This window comes from Pimephales promelas, chromosome 23 (assembly GCF_988280905.1).
Source record: "Pimephales promelas chromosome 23, fPimPro1.hap1.1, whole genome shotgun sequence".
In the NCBI taxonomy this organism is placed as follows: Eukaryota; Metazoa; Chordata; class Actinopteri; order Cypriniformes; family Leuciscidae; genus Pimephales; species Pimephales promelas.
This window is the reverse complement of record NC_142791.1, coordinates 11098046-11120668: the sequence shown is the minus strand read 5'-3', so window position 1 is coordinate 11120668 and position 22623 is coordinate 11098046. Positions and strand designations below refer to the sequence as shown.

General features: G+C 35.9%; 1 protein-coding gene across 1 annotated transcript in view; it reads right to left on the bottom strand.

Annotated features, from left to right (window-relative positions):
- Positions 1–408: 408 nt before the first annotated feature.
- Positions 409–22623, bottom strand: part of LOC120482916 (leucine-rich repeat transmembrane neuronal protein 4) — a 91912-nt gene continuing 69697 nt past the window's right edge. Inside the window, exon 3 of the mRNA XM_039677662.2 lies at positions 409–1019. Coding sequence (XP_039533596.2) covers positions 681–1019 — 339 coding nt within the window. The 3' untranslated portion in view covers positions 409–680. The remainder of the gene's footprint in view (positions 1020–22623) is intronic.

The window sequence follows — 22623 nt, the reverse complement described above, 5'->3', positions numbered from 1 at the left end:
TTAATGAATGAGTTTTCTTCTACTCAAACAGATCTTCCATCTGACATTCTCATGTCTGGACAGATCTGTCTTTTTAATCAAATAATGACAGCATTTATGAGCACTCCCTGGCAACTAAATGAAAGTAACAGCGAGAGGCCTTTGAGCTCTGGTGAACATTAATTTGCTGCTTTTCATTCTCTTGTTCTCACACTCTTGTTTAAAAAAAAAAACAAGAAAAACCTTGTTTATTGCACATTCCTATTCATTCTTCACTCAGAATGGGAAAATCACCACCATCTACTCCTCAGAGAAGCCGTCCTAGCGTCAGTGCAGAGCGAGGGCTGAATGAAACCAAAGCCACGTTTAACGTCTCATGCATGTTGCATTGGATTTCAATTTGCCATTGAGCAGAACGGGGACAACCAAGAAAAGATGGAAAAAGACAAATGGAATCCCATTTTCCAGAATACACTACACTCCACAATAGAAGTGCACCGTATGCCAGATCCTCGTGTCCTCCAGCGACGTCGTTGGGAATGATTTTCACTTCTCTATATTCGCGAGAAACAGTTAGCGCACAGCAGTATGCACAGTTTTCAGACACGCAGCTGCGTTAATGCCGGCAGAATGTGGATCACCACACCAGGCACAGTCTCTTTTGAAATTACCCATCATGCCTTGCTATCCGAGCGGGGCTGTTAGCGTCTAAAAGTGAGGGTGCTGGTGGAACGTTCTGTCGTTGGATAGTTAATGGAGCGTTCTGTGGTGGGGTAGGGGATGCTGGGCCCCTCCATGGGCGCTCTCTGGCTGGGTGGGGAGCAGGGTCCCGTGGTGCCCGAGTTGATGGTGGGTACTGCCGGAAGCGCCACAGTCTGGATGGTGCTCCTCTCGCGGGGGGGAAGCTCTGCCAGCCCCTCCAGGGTTTGGGGGGGACCGTCGTAGCTCATGTTGAGCCTCAGGGGTTGATGCGCCTGGCAGTAGTCCACTATGGGCTGGTCATACCTGTAGAAGGTCAGAGTGCTCATCTGCTGAGGGACCTGTGGGGGGTAAAGTAGAGAGAGAGAGAATGAGAAAAGTTGAAGATTCCTAATTAGAATAATTAAGCCGTCAACAGTCATTAAATTGTCATTAAAAGGGTAGTCGTTCAAAAATGAACATTTTGTGCCATTATTCACTCAGCCTCAAGTCATTTTAGACCCGTATGACTATCTTTCCTTAGTATGACACAAAATGGGAAATTTGGAGGATTGTTACTGGTTGCTCTTTTCCATGCAAATATAATGAAAGGGGACTAGAAAATTCAAGCTTTTTAAAAAAAAAAAAACATTAAAATCACCATGAAATATCAAAAAGTGGTCCAGTTGACTTATGCCTATTCAAAATGCGAAGTCTTTCAAAGCTTTTTGTGACAAGAAAACAACCGCTACAACCGAAATCAGAGTTAAACTCAAAAAATTTGAATTAATCATTCAGACTTAAACTGCATTCATAATCCATTGAAAAGATCACTTTTACTCACAGTCAGATCAGTCATTGCTTTACAATAAACTTCCATTTTTTTAACATTAGTTAACCACATTAGTTACTACTAATGACGAAAAATAGCATTTCTTAATCTTAATGTTAATTTCAACATTTACTAATGCATTATTAAAATCGAAAGTTGAATCTGTAAATATTATTGGTAACAGTTAAGTTTAAGGTCAAATTCTCATTAGTTGCTTATTATCATGCATATTACTAGGATATTGGCTGTTTACCAGTAATTATAAAGCACATACTGATGCCTTATTCTACATGACCATCTTCTACATCCCTAAATCCTACCAGATACTAAATTAATAATTAGTAATTAGGAGTTTATTGAGCCAAAAGTAATAATACAGGACATAGTGAGAACTGGAGCCTTAAACTAAAGTGTAATGAACCTGACTTAACATAATACTAACAATGACAAATTATAGCCTATTTTATTAACTAACATTAATATACACTAATAAATACATTTCTCATTGCTATTCAATTATTTAACTAATGTTAATAGGACCCTATAGTAAAGTGTTAATCATTAAAAATGCAACTGAATTAAAGTTTTATTAAGAAGGTCTGAATCAAAAGAATGATTTATGAATTGAACATCTCTAGTTCTCTTATGAAGAATTTTAACAAAATCAATCACTCGATTCATTTAAAAGTTCAGATTTGAAAGAATGATGCATTCACAAATCTGAGATACAGTACTTCATGAAGAATTTTCAAACAACTCACATGTTGGTCTTTTTTGATCACTAAAAGCTACAGTATTGTACTCTGAATATTGCACATGAGTTATGCAGTATGGACCACTCTTATGGTGCTTGTTGGTTGAGAGTTCCTTTCTTCATTCAGTTTATTTTATGAAAAAAAACAAAAAAAAAAAAACAACAACAATCAGGAATTTCATCAATATCTAATGATGTCTATCGATTGAACCTAATGTGTTCCAAGGACAAATGAAAGACATACAGGTTTGGAATGACATGAAGGTGAGTAAATAATGACATTTTTTTCTTTTTGGGTGAACTCTCCCTTTAATTAGAGTAATTAAACCACCCCCTCACCACACGAGTCATTAAATAGTCATAAAATATCTCCGATAATGATTCCACCACCAAGAGACATGCACACATTCCAACATCCCTCATTCCCCCATCGTTCTCAGCCCACTCGCGACTTCCTCTTTAAGCTCTGCTTCCGTCTGCATTTAGGAGCTGCCTCATGGCGCCTCGTTTTCAAAGAGGAACCGCGCTGGTAGGGGTAATAGCTTTTTACACCAAGTGCAAACCCAGCATCTGTCTTGCTTCCCAGTGTGTGTGCTGTGCTCGCTGGTGACTCACTCTGTGTATACACAAGAGGCAGAGCACGCACACGCACACACAAACCCCCGCATAGGCTTCTGCAGCTATTCCTATGATAAGTGACACAAGCAAATATGCCTTTCCATTTCATGCCGTGACTCTCGGAGAGTCGTTGAGGAGAAACATGCCACATGTAGCTGCACTGCAAAAAAATATTTCAATTTTACTGGGAAATATGACAACAAATACTGATAAAACACTGACGGGTAAATGCCCTTAAAACAAGATAAATTGACATTAGTTAAGTAAAAATGCATAAATGATTAAACAATATTTTCCGAGAACTTTTGAACTTTTCAGTTTTGAACAAAGCTCAGTGCTGTTTACTCTTAAGGAATCAGTGAATTAATCATTCTTTTGAGCTGGATCTTTTTAATGAACCAATTTATCCAGTTCCTAGTGAGCTCAACTCACTGACAACTTAATTTAGTTCTGTTCCTCACAAAAAAAAAAATAATATTATATGACTTCAGTCATCTACATTTATGGTGTTTTCATCATAATTTTTTAAAGCTTAGAACAGCCATGGTCACTGTAAACTGTCTGTCTTCACATGGAAAACAATCTTAGAAATATCTCAAATTTATAGAGAGGAACTAAACAGGGGTGCGTTTCCCATACAACAACGTAACTCGATACTTCACTACCAGTATGATCGTTGAAGAAATCAACTTGCAAGTCACGACTGTTTCCCGAACCACACTGTCGCAAAGTGGTCATTCAACTACGTTGGTTATGACGTCACGCACGTGGTGGAGTAATAACTAACCTTAATGAAACTGTTTGAGATCTAATTAATGCTACAGGTTTTGATATAAATTAGAGACATGACATCTAAGGACTATTTCTAAGTTATTTTGCTTTATTTTCAGATTCAATCATAGGCTTGTTCTTATAGAGCACGTTCGCACATGCGCACTCTTCAAAAACGACACTTTAAATCACTTGACAAACTAAAAGACACATGTTGTACTGAATGTCAGCTTGCTTATTTTGCTCAAGATAAGGATTTATAAAGTATGGAACTTGCTATCATACAGTAGTTGGCTAATGATGCTTTTGGGAAATGCACAGCTTTACAGATTGAGAGGTGCTGCAACAATGTACAATATGTGGAAAATAATGTATATATATATATATATATATATATATATATATATATATATACAGTATATATATATATATATATATATATTTTATTTTATTTATTGAAAGCCTGTTCTAGTAGACACCAAAAACAAAATCTTAAGACTTTGAAAAAGTTCTTAATATATCCCCTTTAATTTAAGATATATTATGAAATCTTTTTATCCAACACAGTTTTGCTTCTCAGTTAAGCTGATCTTGTTTTCAGGATTTTCACACATTATTTCTGGAAAACACTGCAAAAGTAGTTTTTTTAATCAGTTTTTTTTTTGTGGTATTCTCATCTCTCGTACTGTCACACACAATGACAAATCATGCTGAACCCAGTTTCCATGTATTTCCACTGAGCACTGGGGCAAATTAGTGAACGCTTAGAGATAGTGAAGAGCGGCCAAGCACGATTACCGTCACCGAGCACTAAGTGAACATTAGTGACAAGAGAGCTCTGCCGGTGTGGCAGACGAAGAGATTTTACAAAGAGACTCCTGACAGGAAGCAAAATAAATAAACAACGTCAAATGCAGGCCCGACTCGCAAGTGCAAATGAGATGTGTTGTGTCAGCGGATCGGGTTTAAAGCTCTTTGTATGCCACAATTAATCCACTTCCCCATATTCCCCTGAGCAGAGCGAATGGCTTTTGCATGGGCACAGCTACTTAAAAAAAACTGCTTTACTTAAAATGTCATGGGATTTGTTAAGAAGAAATGGATAGTCATATAGGGCCAGTGCAAGGGATGTAAAAAATGGTAAATCCAACACTAATATATGGAAAGCGATTTTGTACAAATACATGTGTATTTGTGTACATGCGTATGTGAAGCACTTGCTCATCAAGATTCCATTTAACATGGCCATGTAAATAAATAAATAATAATAATAATAATAAAAAACAGAATTAAAAATTGGACCCAAAAATGAAAATTCCAACCCATAAGACTTTTGTTCATCTTCTGAACACTAATGAAGATCTTTTTGGTGAAAATTGAAACTTTCTGTCCCTCCATTGACAGCTACACAACTACCACTTTGAAGCTTCAAAAAGTTCATAAAGAGATCGTAAAACTAATCCATATGAAATTTCCGAAGAGACTCGATCGCTTTATATGATGAACAGATTTAATTTAGGCTTTTTTTTTATACACATTTAAACATTGATCAGAGAAACAGAAGCTGAACCGGACCTGTTTAACACAGATCAAACCTTTTCTGTTAGCAAACGTGCTGCATGATGCGAAAATGAACTTCATTAGTTCTTGCTGAAGCTCATACATGCTGCGTGCGATCGAGTCTCTTCAAAAAAACTGCTCAATTCATATGGATCATTTTTTGATCTCTTTATTAACTTTTGGAGCGTCAAAGTTGTAGTTGCATAACTGTCAATGGAGGGACAGAAAGCTCTCAGATTTCATTAAAAATATCATTTTTTTGTTTTAAAGTTGAAAGCCTTACGGGACAGAAATTTTCATTTCATTCATTTTTTGCATAAACTATCCCTTTAAGATTCCATTTTGATTTCCTATCGACTGAAAGTGACTTCTCTGATTAAGTGAAGTGTCAGATTGTAGAGTTATAATGTGTGTCAGTGGTAAAGAGCGGTCATCTGAGAAGATAAATATTTAGTCCAGGATGTTTACGCTAGTGGAATGCAGTGGACTGTCAATGAAAAGGCATGATAAACAGGGTGAATCCTGTACAATAAGGCAGACATTTGCGGTAAGTCAAACCTTTCCAATAAGCACCCAGTGGTACTACCCATTCACTCTCTAGACCTCAGTGGGTTAGTCTCTCTCTCTCTCTCTCTCTCTCTCTCTCTCTCTCTCTCTCACACAGCTACTCCTTTCTTCGGCCACTCCCGACAGATCTGCAGTGAGGTGGCATTGATTAATTATAATATACTAACTACTAACTGTTTCAGTGAATTCTGAACAGTGCATGTACATAAATCTAGACGGTAACACTTTAGAATACGGTTCCTTCGTTAATGAATAACTACACAAGAACTAATGAGTAACACAATATTAACAATCTAGTAACTATTATTAACTAACAAGAAACTCTGATTAACGAACTAGTAAGTAATAGCGCACAGACGAAAGTGGTAGTTCCCTATTAAGTAATCAATAACTACTATTTTTTTAATTCTTCCCAGAGAACTACTGAAAAAGTTTATTAACAATCTAGTAACTACTATTAACTAAAATAAATTCTTATTAACGAATTAGTAAGTAATAGTTCACAGATGAAAGTGTTACTAGATACTTCTGTGGGAATTACTAATTATTTGGATTCGTATTATAAAGTGAAGATCATTGGAACTAACTAGTAATTACTCAAGTGTTACTACATGATCTAGTCATGATTTGTGCAAATGTTTGAGATTTTTGGTGAACTTTAGTATACTTTTAGAAAATGTCTTTAGTAACACTTGAGTAATTACTAGTTAGTTCCCATGATCTTCACTTTATAATACGGATCCAAATAATTAGTAATTATTAGCTCATAGATGAAAGTGTTACTAGATACTTCTGTGGGAATTACTAATTATTTGGATCCGTATTATAAAGTGAAGATCATTGGAACTAACTAGTAATGACTCAAGTGTTACTACATGATCTAGTCATGATTTGTGCAAACGTTTGAGATTTTTTGGTGAACTTTAGTAACTTTTAGAAAATGTCTTTAGTAATACTTTAGTAATTACTAGTTAGTTCCAATGATCTTCACTTTATAATACGAATCCAAATAATTAGTAATTCCCACAGAAGTATCTAGTAACACTTTCATCTGTGAGCTATTACTTACTAATTCGTTAATAAGAGTTTATTTTAGTTAATAGTAGTTACTAGATTGTTAATAAACTTTTTCAGTAGTTCTCTGGGAAGTATTAAAAAATAGTAGTTATTGATTACTTAATAGTGAACTACCACTTTCGTCTGTGCGCTATTACTTACTAGTTCGTTAATCAGAGTTTCTTGTTAGTTAATAATAGTTACTAGATTGTTAATATTGTGTTACTCATTAGTTCTTGTGTAGTTATTCATTAACGAAGGAACCGTATTCTAAAGTGTTACCATCTAGACTAATGTGTGTATGAGGGAGGGAAAGGGTGTGTGACAAGTCATAACTACACCTTTCAGCACGGCAAAGTGATAGACGTGGACCATAGTCGGGGTAGACACTATATTTAATTTAACACGAATGAAAAATGGCCGTGAGAGACAGACAGACGTACGGTCTGGTCAATGGGTTTCACTGTCTTACAGGAACAGTTCACCCGAGCGGATGCCATGAACAGACTTATTGGTAAATGACATGATGTTGAATTATTATTAATGAATTAAAAAGAATGTATTCATACATGGATTGAGTTAAATACCCATAATTGATGAGTGTGTTTTAATTACTGCATTGAAAAAGTCAACAAAAAAAAAAATATCAGGGTGACACAATTGTCCTGATATTATAATGAAGAAAAAGAAAAATCTCATTAAAATAATACATTCTTGGAAACCTTATCAAGCTGGTGAACATCATATTTTATTACCGATTCTTCATAAGTGAAAACTGAAAATAAAAAAAATGAAAATAATTTGCCCACCAAATCATGTGGTAGGTAAAATTAAAAAACATGCTGAAAAAAAAATAGTGTCATTGTTCAGCTGAAGTCATTCAGTGTTGTTTCAGTTCTGTTCAATAAGATCATTCAAATATGAAGTTTAATTCATATAAAGCGGCTATGGAAAACCGTGATGTCATTGTCCAGCTCAGAAAAAGGAAACAAAACCTCAAGGTTAATAAGTCTCTGAAAATATTTGCTAACTTGACTAAAACCTTTTTTATGACAAGGCAAGGGTGTGAGGTCACAATGTGTGATTCACACAAAATCTAATATTGTTATACATAAAATAAAAAGATATTTGAATGAATGAAGTTGGGGCATGTTAGATTTAATTCTTTTTTGGTTTATTTATAGCACACGATTTTTATTTTTGGTCATGTATGACTGAATACTATCCCATAATGCCTTTGGTCTCCCCACAGGTGAGGTTTCAATGCATATTTAGCATCTGTAACAAATCTCTTACTTTGTTCCCGGTCCCAGGTGCCTTCATTTGGAAAGGTACATATTGTGATGTTCCTTAACTCCCTGTCTCCTGCCCCATTACACAGATGACAACACCATGGCCAACTAGAGTCAAATCGCTTGGTTGTTTGTCCATTACGAGTGACTACAGCAGAGACTCATCAGTATGTGAGGGACACGGTGTCTCTGCCATTCCTGTTTATTCAGAGCTTAACAGGGTATTCTTGTGCCCTGGCCACTAGTTATGCAAATAAGCATGCTCACGTAGCATATTAAAGCCATACAGTCAAGCTAACACTTTGATTTGTTGCATGCCGCTGGTAGAGACGTGCCAACTAGCTGACAGAGAAGGCTAATAGATCGCCTGCAGAGTACCATAAGGAATCTATAGGATTTATTCCCAACATTCAGGCCAAAACCTTTTTTTATTACAAGAAACATTACTGCTGTGCATTCAAGCAAGAGGAAATTTGGTGCAACAATGTATTTACCATGTCTTAGAGGCTAAACAAGGGGAAAGACATTCACCATCTGTATGCATGAGTCATACTGCTACAGCTAAGCATACACAGTATGGAATCTGCTGGATCTTTAGTTAATAAGGTGACAAGTATGGTAAGCAATATTAAACCACTCAAGTTTACCAGCACAATCTGCTTGTAATAAGAAAAAAAGGTACATGCCAGAAGATGTTTCAGTCTTAAATGGACACATTCTGTGTAAATGCGATTGTGTTGCAGTTACAATACAAAGGCTGGTTCACTATAAAAATAATATTCTGTCATTGTTTACTCTTCTGTATGCTGTTTTTTTATAAACATTTCGATAAAAGAGTTAAAGATCTCACCATACAATGACAAAAGGAATAACCTAAAAGTATTGTATGAAAAAAATAATTGTGGCTAACACAAATAATACACAATAATTGTGAGGAAGTTTATATGAAAAATTGTGAGATTGTGAGATATATGAAGTTGCAATTCTGAGGAATTAAGTTCCAATTATGAAAAATGTGCATATTGCGATTGTTTTGTTATTACAAAGATCTCACCATACTATAAAAGCCTAAAATAAATAAATACAAGTAATTTAAGTTATTAAGTGGTATAAAGTAGTACAATTGTGAGTATAAAACAGGTTATTGTGAGGCAATTTTTAATAGGAGACATTGTGAGATATGAGGTTGCAATTCTGAGGTATAAGTTGTAATGATGAGAAATAAAGGTGCAGTTGTAAGATATAAATTCACAGTTATGATAAAAAAAGTCACAATATGACTAAAGATATTAACAATTACATCGGTCAGAATTATGTAAAACTGTCACAATTTAAGAAAAAGTATAATTTTGAGAAAAAAAAATCATTGCAGTTGTGAGATGATCACAATTGTGAGAAATAAAGTACCAATTGTGAAAAACAGTCGCAAGTTATAAGAAATAAAATACAAATGAAGAGAAGAGAGAAATTAAAGAACAAAAAAGCTTTTTTCATACTTTTATGGGGATTTTTTTTTTTTTTATAATTCTTTGAAAGTTGGCAACCCCTATTCACAATGAACTACTGTTGGGCAAGAGTTGCATAATGATTCTTTAGTTATTTCTACTTTTATGTTCCATGAAATGCAATGTGGGATAGAGAATAATAACAGCATTGTCATTTTTGGCTGATCTATCCCTTTTAGTTTGTTTACAAAAGCAGCAAACTGGCACCAGGGCAGGACGCGCAGTTACAAATTATCTTCACAATGGTTTGGCAGGAGTATTTTTGTCACTGCCGAGAGTTTAAATCGTCCCTGATAGGGCTTAAAAGTGTTTGCATGCATGTGCGTGTTAGTGTTGCATGAGGGTGCGTGAAAATTTAATGCAGCTGTTTTGAGTAGAGGAAGATGACACAGATGTTGCGCGGGGAGCCTGTGTGACACTAAAGACACCCGACACGCTTTCACTGAAGTAAAACACATGTCTGAGGGCGAGTTCGCCTGAGCAGCAGGAAATTTAAACGAGCGGGAGGGGAAGAACACGTTTAAGAGAGAAAAGACTGAAATAAAACTCTTAATTTGTGGGTACAATTTTTCTGTAGCCCCTTAACTGTCACCGTCCCGCTACAGGGACGCCTAACTTTACTTAACTATATTTCAACTAAATCCTAATCTAATTATGACAAATTATATATCGTTGGAAAGGTCAAAGACTTCTAAATAAATATTCTACCCCTGTTTTGTGGTCCGAATTATGTAGGAAGAGTAATTGATGAATTTATGACTAGAGTGCACCTCAAAAATTCTTAAATCTCAATAATGTTTTGTAAAAAATATATAGTACAGTGTAATACAGTGTCTGAAGTTTCTGCTCAAAATAGCCCACAGCTAATTTATTACACCATGTTGTAAATGGCTATTTTTTTTAATCGAAGGAAAAATGCTGTTCCCTTTCAAGGGAACTCGAGCTGCGTTAAGAGGCTATGGGAACGCCCCTGCGTGATTGCGTCGTGAAGCACGTGTATAATCAGTCCAATGCGCTTCTCGTGAGTTTTAAACTAAGTTCTCTTTTTTTTTTTGTCTTGCTGCGTTTAAGCTGTCAAAGACACTGTCAAACAAAGTTCACATAAACATCAATTATGCCTGTGAACATAAACAGCTGGGAAAGAAATTGCAGTTATATATAAGATCTGTGTATTAATATGAATCAAAAAACAAAAGAAAAACAGAAAATCACTTGCTGCTCTTGATTGAATAACTTTAGTAGCTTTAATAAAAATAAATTTCTTGAATGTTGCTATTAAGATAAACATTCAAGGTCCCCTTTAAGGACATAAAAACAAGACAAAAATACAGATTTTAAGAAACGCATCTAATAAAATAATGAATTTTCTGCAGAACTTCTGAAGTCTCAGTTGATTGGACAAAAACCCAATTAATCTAGATTGTGTTGGCCACAATGAGAATATAAGATTTGACTCGTTTCTCTTTGTGGCAATGCGCCATCTCCCGTCATACTTTGAAGAGGTAAGCTTCGTCTGCCTGCCCAAAACTGCTGTGTCCATCCGTCCGAATCTACTTTCATTTTCACTCTGTCTAGCTGATGAACATTTCCAAAAAGTAAAAAGGGTTTTTGGCTCTGTGGCAGCCGCCCCTGTCAACTTTTAATCAGGGATATTGAAAAGGAGTGTGTGAACGGGCCTTTTTAAGCTGGGGCTAATCAGACATGCCTCCGTGAACTGGCCCTCAGCCAGGCCTGTTTGAAGACCTCACTCTGTCTCTGCCTTTGTTTCTTTCCCTACTACTTTTTCTCTCCCGTCTGATTTCATTTCAGAGGCAGATTATCTGAAATGAGGCATTCTATCTGGAAAAAGGCACTCAGGATAAGCCTTTAGTGAAGATGCTTCTGTTTGAAAAGGATCGATGCGGATTGTCTCTCCCTCCTGTGCATCTTAGTCCTGGCTTTCTGCTTTAAGGTGCTCTTGAGAACGAACTAGAGAGAATTTACTGTTCTTTGGTAAATGGACAAATCCCCAATTCCAATAAATGGAGCTTTATACAACAGGTTATGTTCTGTTGGCAAATCTTCTCGTCTGTTTAGTATGCTTCTCTCTACCTCAACTATAGTGTCAGCCTCAGACGGTACGCCCACAACCCGTTCGCTGACTGTCTGATGCAAATTGCACACAAAAATGACATGAAACCACTAATTGGGATCTGATTAGCTGTTGCTACATACCTCTTAAAAGGATAGTGTGTATTTCCATGCACCAAATGTCACAAAATAGTGTTTCCTAACATACAGCCCAATTAGGCCATGCATTATTCTATAGTTTGCTCAATTTCAGAGCTTATTATATAGCCTCTGTGTTTTTTATTGAATTTGGTGCCTCTAGTGGAGCAATAAATTGCACAGTTCAACTAAACGTAGTTATAAATGTTTATCTTTTGATCACAAAGCGCAAAGTTATCAGCCTTTAAGTGATTTCAGTTCCAGAAATCAATTGACACGCACAAATCCCAAAAATATGGAAAACAGCGGAAATTTTACCACTTCCTAAGAAACCTAAACCAGTTGGACTGAATGATTTTAGACCAGTAGCACTCACTTCTGTTGCTATGAAGTGCTTTTAGTGTATTATTGTAAAGGGGACAATGGACATATTATGCAAAATCCACTTTTTTAGCCCTTAAATGCATTTTGTTGTATATTTGGAGTGTTTATAAGTACAGAAAAGATTAAATTATTCTCTTCAGGTGCTTCGTTTATATCTTCATATTCTGTTTTGGTCAGATTTTTCTGTTTTCTATGACGTTTTTTTAACTACAACGTCACCGTATTTGCAGCGGAACTGCCAAATAAGGACATTGACTACTGGTCCAACACTTCGAGCAATCCGCCATTATTATTTCTCGCTCCGATTTTGTAGTCCGAGCTCAATGCTGCAGAAGTTACGAGAGGGCAAGTCAAAATGTTCGGTTTTTGGAACTGAAGCACTTCAAGGATTCCCACTTCAACAACCTCCACCAGTATAAAGAAGGGTTTGCCGATTGACTTCGTCTGAATGAGAGGTAAATTCCTTCTATCTTTGGAGACGACGAACAGAGCGTTTTGATAAGCTGTAAATATCGTTAATGATAATAAAGTACTTTACTTTCTTAAAACACATGGTGGTCATGGTTTAGCAGTACCTTTGTTTTTGTTTTGAAGTAACGTTACACGTCTGCAGCATTATTGTTCTTGAGTTTCATCAATGGTCATTTAGCTGCTGTGTTTTCTGATGCTTTTCTAAACGTATCATATTATCAATACAGATTGTTTGTGGTAAAATTAGACCGTAGTCATTTATCTTGTCAGTGTGCTTGTTTTAACAAGAGAAATAGTCGACTTTCACTAATAACACAAAACAGTTAACTCACATACCAATACATCCATATGAAGAGGTTGTTCTGCAGGTTCGTCGTCGTCTTTATCAATTCGCTCGCTCTGGCTTGAATATGTAAGGCTTGATGGACAAGTTGTTGACATTTTATTAACGTGTGAATAAAACGGTTTTCTAACAGATAATGAACTGGATTGTAAAACTGAGGTTGACCATTTCCATGAATGGTGCAATCAAAACTCACTGATTTGAAACATTTCAAAAACAAAAGAAATGGTGATTGATTTGGTGAGGAAAAGGCCCTCTCCACTGCAACCTGTTACTATTCGAGGGACATCTATTGAGATTGTGGAGAAGTATAAGTATTTGGGCACTATTATTGATTACAAACTCACCTTGTCTGCCAACACACTAGCAAGATACTCGAAAGCACAGCAACGGCTCTATTTTTTTAAGGAAACTGTGTAGTTTTAATGCAGAGACGACAACTTTGAGATTGTTTTATATATCTTTTATTCAGAGCCATTCAGTGTTGGGGAGGGGGTCTTTCTGTCCAGAACAGGAACATGCTAGACAAGGAAAATTATGGAATCTGATGTTAAAAGCATCTCCAATCTTACAGATCAGTGAACCCTCAATTTGACTCTGAGGCTATTGGATAATCCATCCCCCCCGACCCCCCCCCCCAATCTTAATTTTAATTTTTATCTGATCCATGGCTCAAAAACCATAAATGATCTGATCCGAACCGTGAATTTTGTGATCCATTCCACCACTAGCTGCTAGACGTGACGTGTCTTGACACTTCTTGTATAGGACTTGAAACACTCGCACATGCATTCAAAGCAAAGAGATAAAGCGTATTTTTAAAGGCACAGTCAACTCATTATAAAATGTTATCTTTTTTTTTTTTTTTCACCATCACGGGGCCCTCCCTCAGCCCGGGGGCCCTGGGTTTAAGCCCAGATAAGCCTGTGCATTAATGTGACTCTGACTATACCAGAACAGCCACACATATGATGCTGGTTATCTGAAGCAAATGTCAGAATATATCATTTATACAAATAAATGTGCAAATATATAATAACACTACCATGCGCTATTGTAAAAGTGTTTTGAGGTTATAACACAGCCTTGTGCAAGGAACCCTGCAAAAATAAATCTGTATTAATCGATGATCTAGGTTATTATTATTTAAGTGAAAAGGAATCAAAGTTTTTAGTGTTGTCAATGTTACTTTCAACTGGAAATTGCAGTGAATTGTAAAGATATACCGCTCAAAAACATCAAAGCATAGTTTTTACCAATAAATGTTGAGTATTAAACTATATTCATTACTCATTAAAACCCATGACAACTTGCCCTGACCTTGCATTCACTGAACGAAAAATGAAAACACAGTTTAACCTTTTAGTAAAAGCCAACAGTACCTTCAGTTCAAGGCTCAAGCTAAAAGTTTGTTTGGAAGACAGAATAAAAAATACCATATATGGTAAAAATACAATATACAGTATAGGGCTAGTTAAAAAAATAAAGAATATATACCATCAAGTTATTATCACAACCATTCGGAAAAAAAAAAAAAATACAGATACCATACAAACAATATCATCCTCACCACAGACACACCTTCAATTTTCTAAATCACCACACTTTCATTTACAGATTACAACGCTGCAAAAAGGTTGGGGAGGTGTAGAACTGATATGTAATTATATTCTGGTATAATATCTCTCCCACTCCCCTTGCTTGGTGTGTGATTGCATTAGCAGTGAGCAGCAGTGCTGTTTTGTTCTGCTCTGCCTGCTGTGCTGCTGAGTTTGTTAACTTCAACATGTGTGTGTGTTGCTCGTTCATGGTGGGTCTAGACCACTAATCTAAATTAAAACGATAACAACAACTTATTTGGCAGTAATTAAGATAGATCGTACAGTATAAAATGAATGAAGGGGCCTATGTTTTCATCTGCAGAAATAATTAACAGGAGGCAGGGATAGGAGGAAAACACCTTACATGTTCCGTGCATGGAGACAGTGAAATGTCATATTGGGACACTTGTTGTGATGATGACGGTATGAGCATTTTATATCAGTAATAGAATAAGTAACAATATTTCAACATAATAATTACTTGATTGGCAAAAAAAAAAAAAAAAAACTACAACTATAAACAACTAATTGTTGTTTACATGACAACAATGTACTAAAAATGAGTTTTTCCTTTGCATTTTTTTTTTATTATTTTTTTTTGCGAACAGAGGACAATGTTGTCAAAGTGATCCCTGGGATCTGTGAAAACGACTAAAAAAAGCTGTTATTCATGCCAGGGCTTTTATTCTGTTTACACAGAGATGATTGCAGTATTTTTCTAAAATGTGCACTTTGAAACCTTTGTTCAAATGTTTGCATTTTTTGTTAAAAATGGTATAATGTAACAGCGCCTAAAATTAAAACCATACATTTTTTTAAATTTGTTACTTGAAAATAAATTATTAAAAATAATAATTAAACATTTTATTTCAGCAAGTTGCCAAAGACATAACTTACAAAAGGCATACATTTTCTTTTGGTTTAAGTTGAGGTATAAAACAAACAAACAAACAAACAAACAAAAAAACAATCTTTAAAATTTAAATGAATTAAACATTTTTGAATAACAACCATAATAGTATATCAATGATAGTAAAATGACACTGTGTGTTGGACAGCAAGTACTCAATAAAATTGTGTAGATGGAAACCCATCAACTGACATAATTTCAACATTTCAATTCAAGCAAACACTTTTTTAGAAAGCCCACATTTAATATAATAATAATACAGTAAATACATCTGTGTTGACAGTCTTAAATTTTAATTTTAAAATCTAGATTTGGCAAAATTATGAAAGTCATGTCCAAAGATGACCTGTTTAAAATCCATTTGATAAGCGGTTCAAAGAACAAATGTAATTAAAAATAAATAAATAGGACGTTTTCAGAAATTCTGATCGCCTAAACCATTCAAAGTCATATCAATCTGCACTCTTCAGAATTATATACAGGGAAGAGTAAACAAGCACTGACATTTCTACTTTACACCAGATTATCTCCCCTTTACATTCTGAGCTTTGAAATGTGTGGTCATGTTTGTGTGGATAAACCACATCACTGTATATGGATTCATATGTCTGGTGGTACAGTTTGTGTTAAGTATATTTGGATCAATACTGCTAACACAGACACACAAACCTACTTCCTCTTCCACTGAACTTCTTATCAAAGCCCGAGCCTGTGTTGCTTTGATCTGATGTTCAGTGAGGAAGAGATAAGAACAGGTCATCCAGGCACCAGACCTTGACCTCAGGCCTATGCTGAGCAAATTACAACCGAAAACATTTCACAATATAGTGTTTGTTTACTGACAGCTAAAACAATTCAATAAAGTGAACTCTAATTTCCGCTTGCAGTCTTCTAATCGTCATTTTCTGTTTTCTGGATCAACACCTCTTAAAATACTGCTAGTGATTCTTCAAACTGTAAGGCAGTTACCAAGGAAATGTCTCATCTATTTTCTTAAGATCAGGCCGAGGAAGTGGATTTTGAGTGGATTGCCTCTTTGCACTGAATTTAGCTTTTCATCCTTTTTTGCTTGAGAACTGTTTCCTTTTGAGGCATGACTGCTGATAAGCCGATATGAAGTGATGCAATTTAAAAGTGTTTACTAAGAAACCGGATGGCAAGAAGGAGGGTGGTCTAGCATAGCATCTGCATAGTAGCACATCAATGTATTTACATACTTTGTGGGCCATTAAAATAATCATATACATTTGTAATTACTAGCCCTTTGAACAGTTTGCAGTTTGCACTGAATCTGTCTTTTGGACCTTAAACCGTTTGGTGCCCAGTAAAGTGCATTATATGGAGAAAAATGCTGGAATGTTTTCATCAAAAACCTTAATTTCTTTTTGACTGAAGAAAGAATGACATGGACATCTTGGATGACATGGGGGTGAGTAAATTATCAGCAAAAGTTTTTCTTTCCTCGCCATTGACAGAATTTTCCGGCTTCCCATGTTTTAACTGTTATATGGCGCTATGACACAAATTTTAAAAAATAAAGAATATCCTGATCAAAAATGAAAAAGAAGCAGAAACAAACAATCTCATGTAAGCAGAAGCAAATGTAAAATAACGCAAACATTAATATTAAACGACATATAAATCAAAGCAGCCTAAAGTTACTGAATGAAATGCCAACCGAGGACGAGCCACTGTAAAAAAAAAAAAAAAAAAATATATATATATATATATATATATATATATATATATATATGTATATTTTCATGATTTGTAATCACGTCAAGTCAAATCAACTTAAATAATTTATGTAGTTCAGATAACATAGTATTTTGAGTTTCTGATGCTTAAATCAGTGCTCAAATCTCCTTCAGTGTATTAACTAAATTTTTCCAGTTCAATGAACTTAAAATTTTAAGGCAACCAGGTTACTTCATTTTTTTTTAAGTTAAACCAACAGTATTTCTTTACAGTGTACAGGACTGTGAAGCTTTGGGGGTGTTGATGGACTCGATCTACTCCATCTGTTTTGATCATCGTCCTGAATCTGATCTGTAGTCTTTGAAAAAAAAAAAAAAAACGAAAAAAAAACACACACGCTTTTCTCAGCTTCTTGCTCAAAAAAATGTTGCATGCATGTTCAGATATTCATACAATACAACAAAATATTCCAACGCATTCTCATCCTTTAACGTCATATAGAACGCTATATGACAAAACGGCGCTATACTACGCACATGGCACCCGTTATCGTTAATATAACACGCGCTGTGAGGGCTAAGTTTAGGTGTGGGGTAGGGTGTACGTGTCATATTCACACTAAAGGATTTATAACGTCTTGGGTTCGCGTGTTATATTAACGATAAAGGGTGCCATGTGCGTAGTATAGCGCCGTTTTGTCATATAGCGTTCTATATGACGTTAAAGGATGAGAACCCTCTTGACAATTTTATAATAATCTTTGTTTTTATCTTTTATGCAAATATTATTACTCATTTATAGAATATTTTAGTGCTTTATTATTTATCGTGTGAGTCTTGCATTGTGGTGTATCTATCTTGTGAAGCACCTTGGTCAACCTTGGTTGTTTTAAGTGTGCTATACTTAAATAAAATTGAATTGAATTGAATTGAATTGAAGAACGGGCTGAATATTCTGGGGGCTATGACATTTTCAAAAATGCTGGCGGTGGCTGGTAACTTTTTTCAAAAACAGGGGGGATGTCGGAATTCCTTCATTACTGTCTAAATCGTTTATGCCTTGGCAGCATAAAACAATACATTATGGATTAGAAGCTTTCTGAGATAAATAGCTTTGGACAGACATACAACTGCATTTTTTAAAACTCCAGAGGGAAAGATGTGACACTTCCAGAACAGCAGCAACAAATCCAAAGAGGAGCATTAAGAATGCATGCATGAGTATTAAGTATGTAGAAGTGTTTTAAGAATATATTATGTATGTTTACACTTCAAACCGATAACAACATCCGAGTTTCACCTGAGTAACCACAAGAGGGTGTGTTTATCTCGCTTACATCCTAGTGTATTTACTCCAACAACACTCGCTCATTGCCACTTTAAAAAAAAAAAAAAAAAAAAAAAAAAAAGGTAATGAAACACGCGGATATAAAGGAGTAAGGACATTTCATACCGAACTACACGCAAGTGCTGAATTACTCACACAGGTCAGTTTATGAGAGGAATTAAACTTGTTAGGTTGTTTGTAGGCTGCATGAGACTAACCTAGATTAACATTAGAGAATAACATACAGATCATATTCTTTTCATCATGTTGAACTATATAACATTGATTAGTTTTACATACATATATTTGCTCACCTGTTTGCTTAAGTAACACGCAACACTCGCGTCTCTGTCAAGTAGAAGTTAGTCGCGGACGTGGAGCTCTCGGCATCTTGAAAGATGTTGATCTTTGTTTTTAGTCCTATTTTTGTCTCAAAGTCTGCTTGCCATGGTCCATAATGTTTGAACAAAACCCTGCTAGGGATGCTCACACTGTTGAGCACGCATAACGGGCATAACCGACCCAGTTGTCTACGTCTGTCGCCATGGTTACAATTGTAGTACGAGGTCAAACCTAGCGGAAACCGGGGGTAACGCGGATATGACGTCATTGACTGGCGACTCCTCACCCCTGCTCACACGCCCCGTTTCCTTTTTCTTTTTTTTCTCACGATGTACATATAGTTGGAACATTTGGGATATTGTAAGTAATCAACTAAACAAAATATATAACATTGGCCTAGTGGTTTTTGGATATTTTACTGCAAAAATCCTGCATATTGTAACTTTAATGCTCTTTTTGCCCTCCCAAGTAGAAAAGTGCACTATTTGTGAAGCAAGGAAAGTAATGCCCGTACAATGCCTTCAACTTCGACCACATATTGGGAGAAAATGACTCTAAGTGGTTCCCACTGCTGATCTGTTGCAGGTTCCCGCTCTGTGGTTATCTAAAATGTGGCACACAAGCACAGAGGTTGAGCAACCCCTAGAGCTGCAATTACCCAAAAACACTAAGTGTTTTTTTTTTTTCCTTTAACCTCACACTTTAAAAATTGCTCACACTTTAAAAATCTTTGGGTCAAATATGGGAAAAAAAACCACAAACTAAAAACTGTTTAAATTACATTTTTAACCCAACATTTGGGTTTGTCCATATTTTACCCAAATTTGGGTTAAAACAAAGAGTGCATTGTGATCCTTCATAGAGTGCGTGAGCAGTCTTATCCACGTCTGCAGTTGGAACATCAGCAGGCTCTAATCAAACTTTAATAACCACCAGTGATAACTGCTTGTTTCACTGCTCCAAAGGCATCCAGCTGGGTTGTCCTCTGGTGACTTTCTTTTGGCAAAAACCATAGACTACAAAATGAGTCTTTTTATCTTGTCTGAAGAAATAATTTCCTATAGAAAAACACTTTTGTTCCAAGACAGCTCTTCATCTGGCTGTGAGAAATAGTTCTTCGCTTGGATGTTGGAGATTATGGTGCTGACTTTGATGGTGTGCTCGACTATTCCAGAGCAGAGCGCTGAATGATACTCCCACTGCTTCGTTCTCAGCCTCAGAGCTGCTCTTTGGCCCTCTGCGCTGAAAGCACGAGTCTCTACAGAGGTGTTCTGATTTCAGAACAGCATGCCCTGGCTAGCCCTCCTGTCACGTCAAATCTCTTCCTGATCTTGGTGGATGTGCTTGGAGAGCGATGGGTAAATATTGGGCCTAGGTTCAGATTAAACCGGCCAGATATACACAATACAGATGGCAGGTTTAGGTGGTGAGATTTACGCAGAGCTAAACATCATATTGTGTTAAGGCTAATGGAACAGTTGCAGCGAGGTGTGGAAAAGCTTCAGCCAAGACATAAAGATTATGCACTACATGATTCTCAACATTTTTTTTTTTTGTTGTTGTTATTTTTAGGGTCAGTAAGATTTTTTTATGATTTAAAAATGTATTTTATGCTCAACAAGGCAGCATTTATTTAATCAAAAATACGGTAAAAACTATAATATATAAATAATAGAATTTAAAATAACTCTTAATATTTCAATTGTAATATATATGTGATTTTTAGCATACTCATCATGCTGATTTTAGGGCTCAGAAACATTTCTTATTATTGTCAACGTTGAAAACAGTAATGCTGCTTAATATTTTGGTGCAAATCGTAATGCATTTTCTTTTCAGGATTCTTTGATAATACAAAGTTCAAAAGAACAGCATCTATTTGACATACTTTTACATTGTTTCTATCCCTTTTGATCAATTTTAGGCAACATTGCTAAATAAAAGCATTCATTTCTTGTACAATAAAATTTAACTGACACCCAACAGTGTATATAAACATACAGAATGGCATAGAGTTAAAAGCTAATTAACATGTAAAAATGATTAAATATCAATTTAATATTTTAGAACAGTGTAAAAAATTCCCTGATATGTTCATGTTTTTTTTTTCATAAATGTGTCAACCCTATATGTATGTGCTATATCATCATTTCCCCCTTCTCCTGCATCCATTTCTCATTCTTTCTTACTTTCCTAACCCTCGATTTCTCTCTCCATTACGCCCACAAGCAGCAGCTGAAAAGGTCTGGCACTTGTTCAGAATCCCAATGATCACCCTTCCCAAAAATGTCAATGTATGGAAATCAGGAAAAGTCACCAGACTGAGGATTGAAGCGTGGTATAATGGGCGAGCGTGAAGCTCCGACTGTGTGCGGAGAGGAAGCGAGTGGTCTTTTCGCCACTCCTGCCTAGTCAGAGGCCTGGTGAAGGGTATAAATCAGCAGTTAAAAGCGAGGTGCCTCCGGCTGATTGGTGTATAATTGAAGGTCTTTTCAGGACATTTCTCAAGGCTCTGGCTATGATCATTTTAATTTTGCAGTGTAATTCAGGGTTCTGGCCTAATCAGAAGAATCTGTGCCCTGTGAGATTAGCACAGTGTGGCTGAATGGTGTTTAATATAAGAGAGTTGGTTTCAAAAGTCAAAAAGGAAATGAAATTATGTGGCAGAGATTTAAATTTACATCTGGAGTACTCGCCTAATAATAGGAACCCACAACTTTGGGTTTTCATGGGCGATTGGAAAAGTTATAGGTCTAAAAAAGAGTGTGATAGAGTTAGTAGGCACTTTTAAAGGTCCAGTATAGTTTAGCGCCCTGACCAGATGCGTTGGGTTGACATGCAATATGTGTCTTTTCTATGTTAATTAGACAGATATGTGGAGAGCTACAGAAGATTCTGGTTTTATTTTTTTATTTCTGCGACATTCAGTAGTGGCCCACATGATTATCTCAGATACTTATAAAAATGATCTGTTTTGTACAAAATTATAATGATTTAATTTGAGTTTGAATATCATTAATTTTACAATTTCGTTAACTAGTTAACATGCAATAACAATACAAAGTACTTTTACAGTATTTATAGATCTTAGCTTAGTAATTTTTACATTAACCCTTAAATGCATGAGCCCATCATTATTATATATTCGGGTCTTTAGCGACCCTAAACTGTATCTAAGATGGATGGATCTCTACCTATCTGATAATATAAAATTCTCCTATTAGAGCTATAATTACAGAAGAAAATTTGATCAGTTAGCAAGATTCCCACAGCACATTTAAAAAAATAAAAAAATAAACGTACTAAATATACTTTTCATACATATTATTTAATGGCATTTGGCATTGATTGACTGTTACCCTCTGGATCTGTTTGAATAGACGATGGAAGACTAGAACTAGTGTCATTTTAGTACTCTGACAGCAGCCGCACCGCCGATGAGTGATTGGGTCAGGGTAGATTCCTTTGAAATATCTCTCTGCATCTCTTTGTTTCACCATCACACCATTCATCATTCTCAGGTGCCACCTCCACTGCCCCTTTCCATCACCTCCATCCTTCCTGTTTCACTGTTTCCATAGTGATGTGTGCTTGTGCCCATAATGACTAAGTATCTTTCAAAGAGGCTGCAGGGACTGGTAGGAACCCATCTAATTTTTCTCTGCCTTTTTCTTTTCTTTGTCACATTGATGCAAGCTCACCTTTTAAGAACAGTCTAGAACATGACG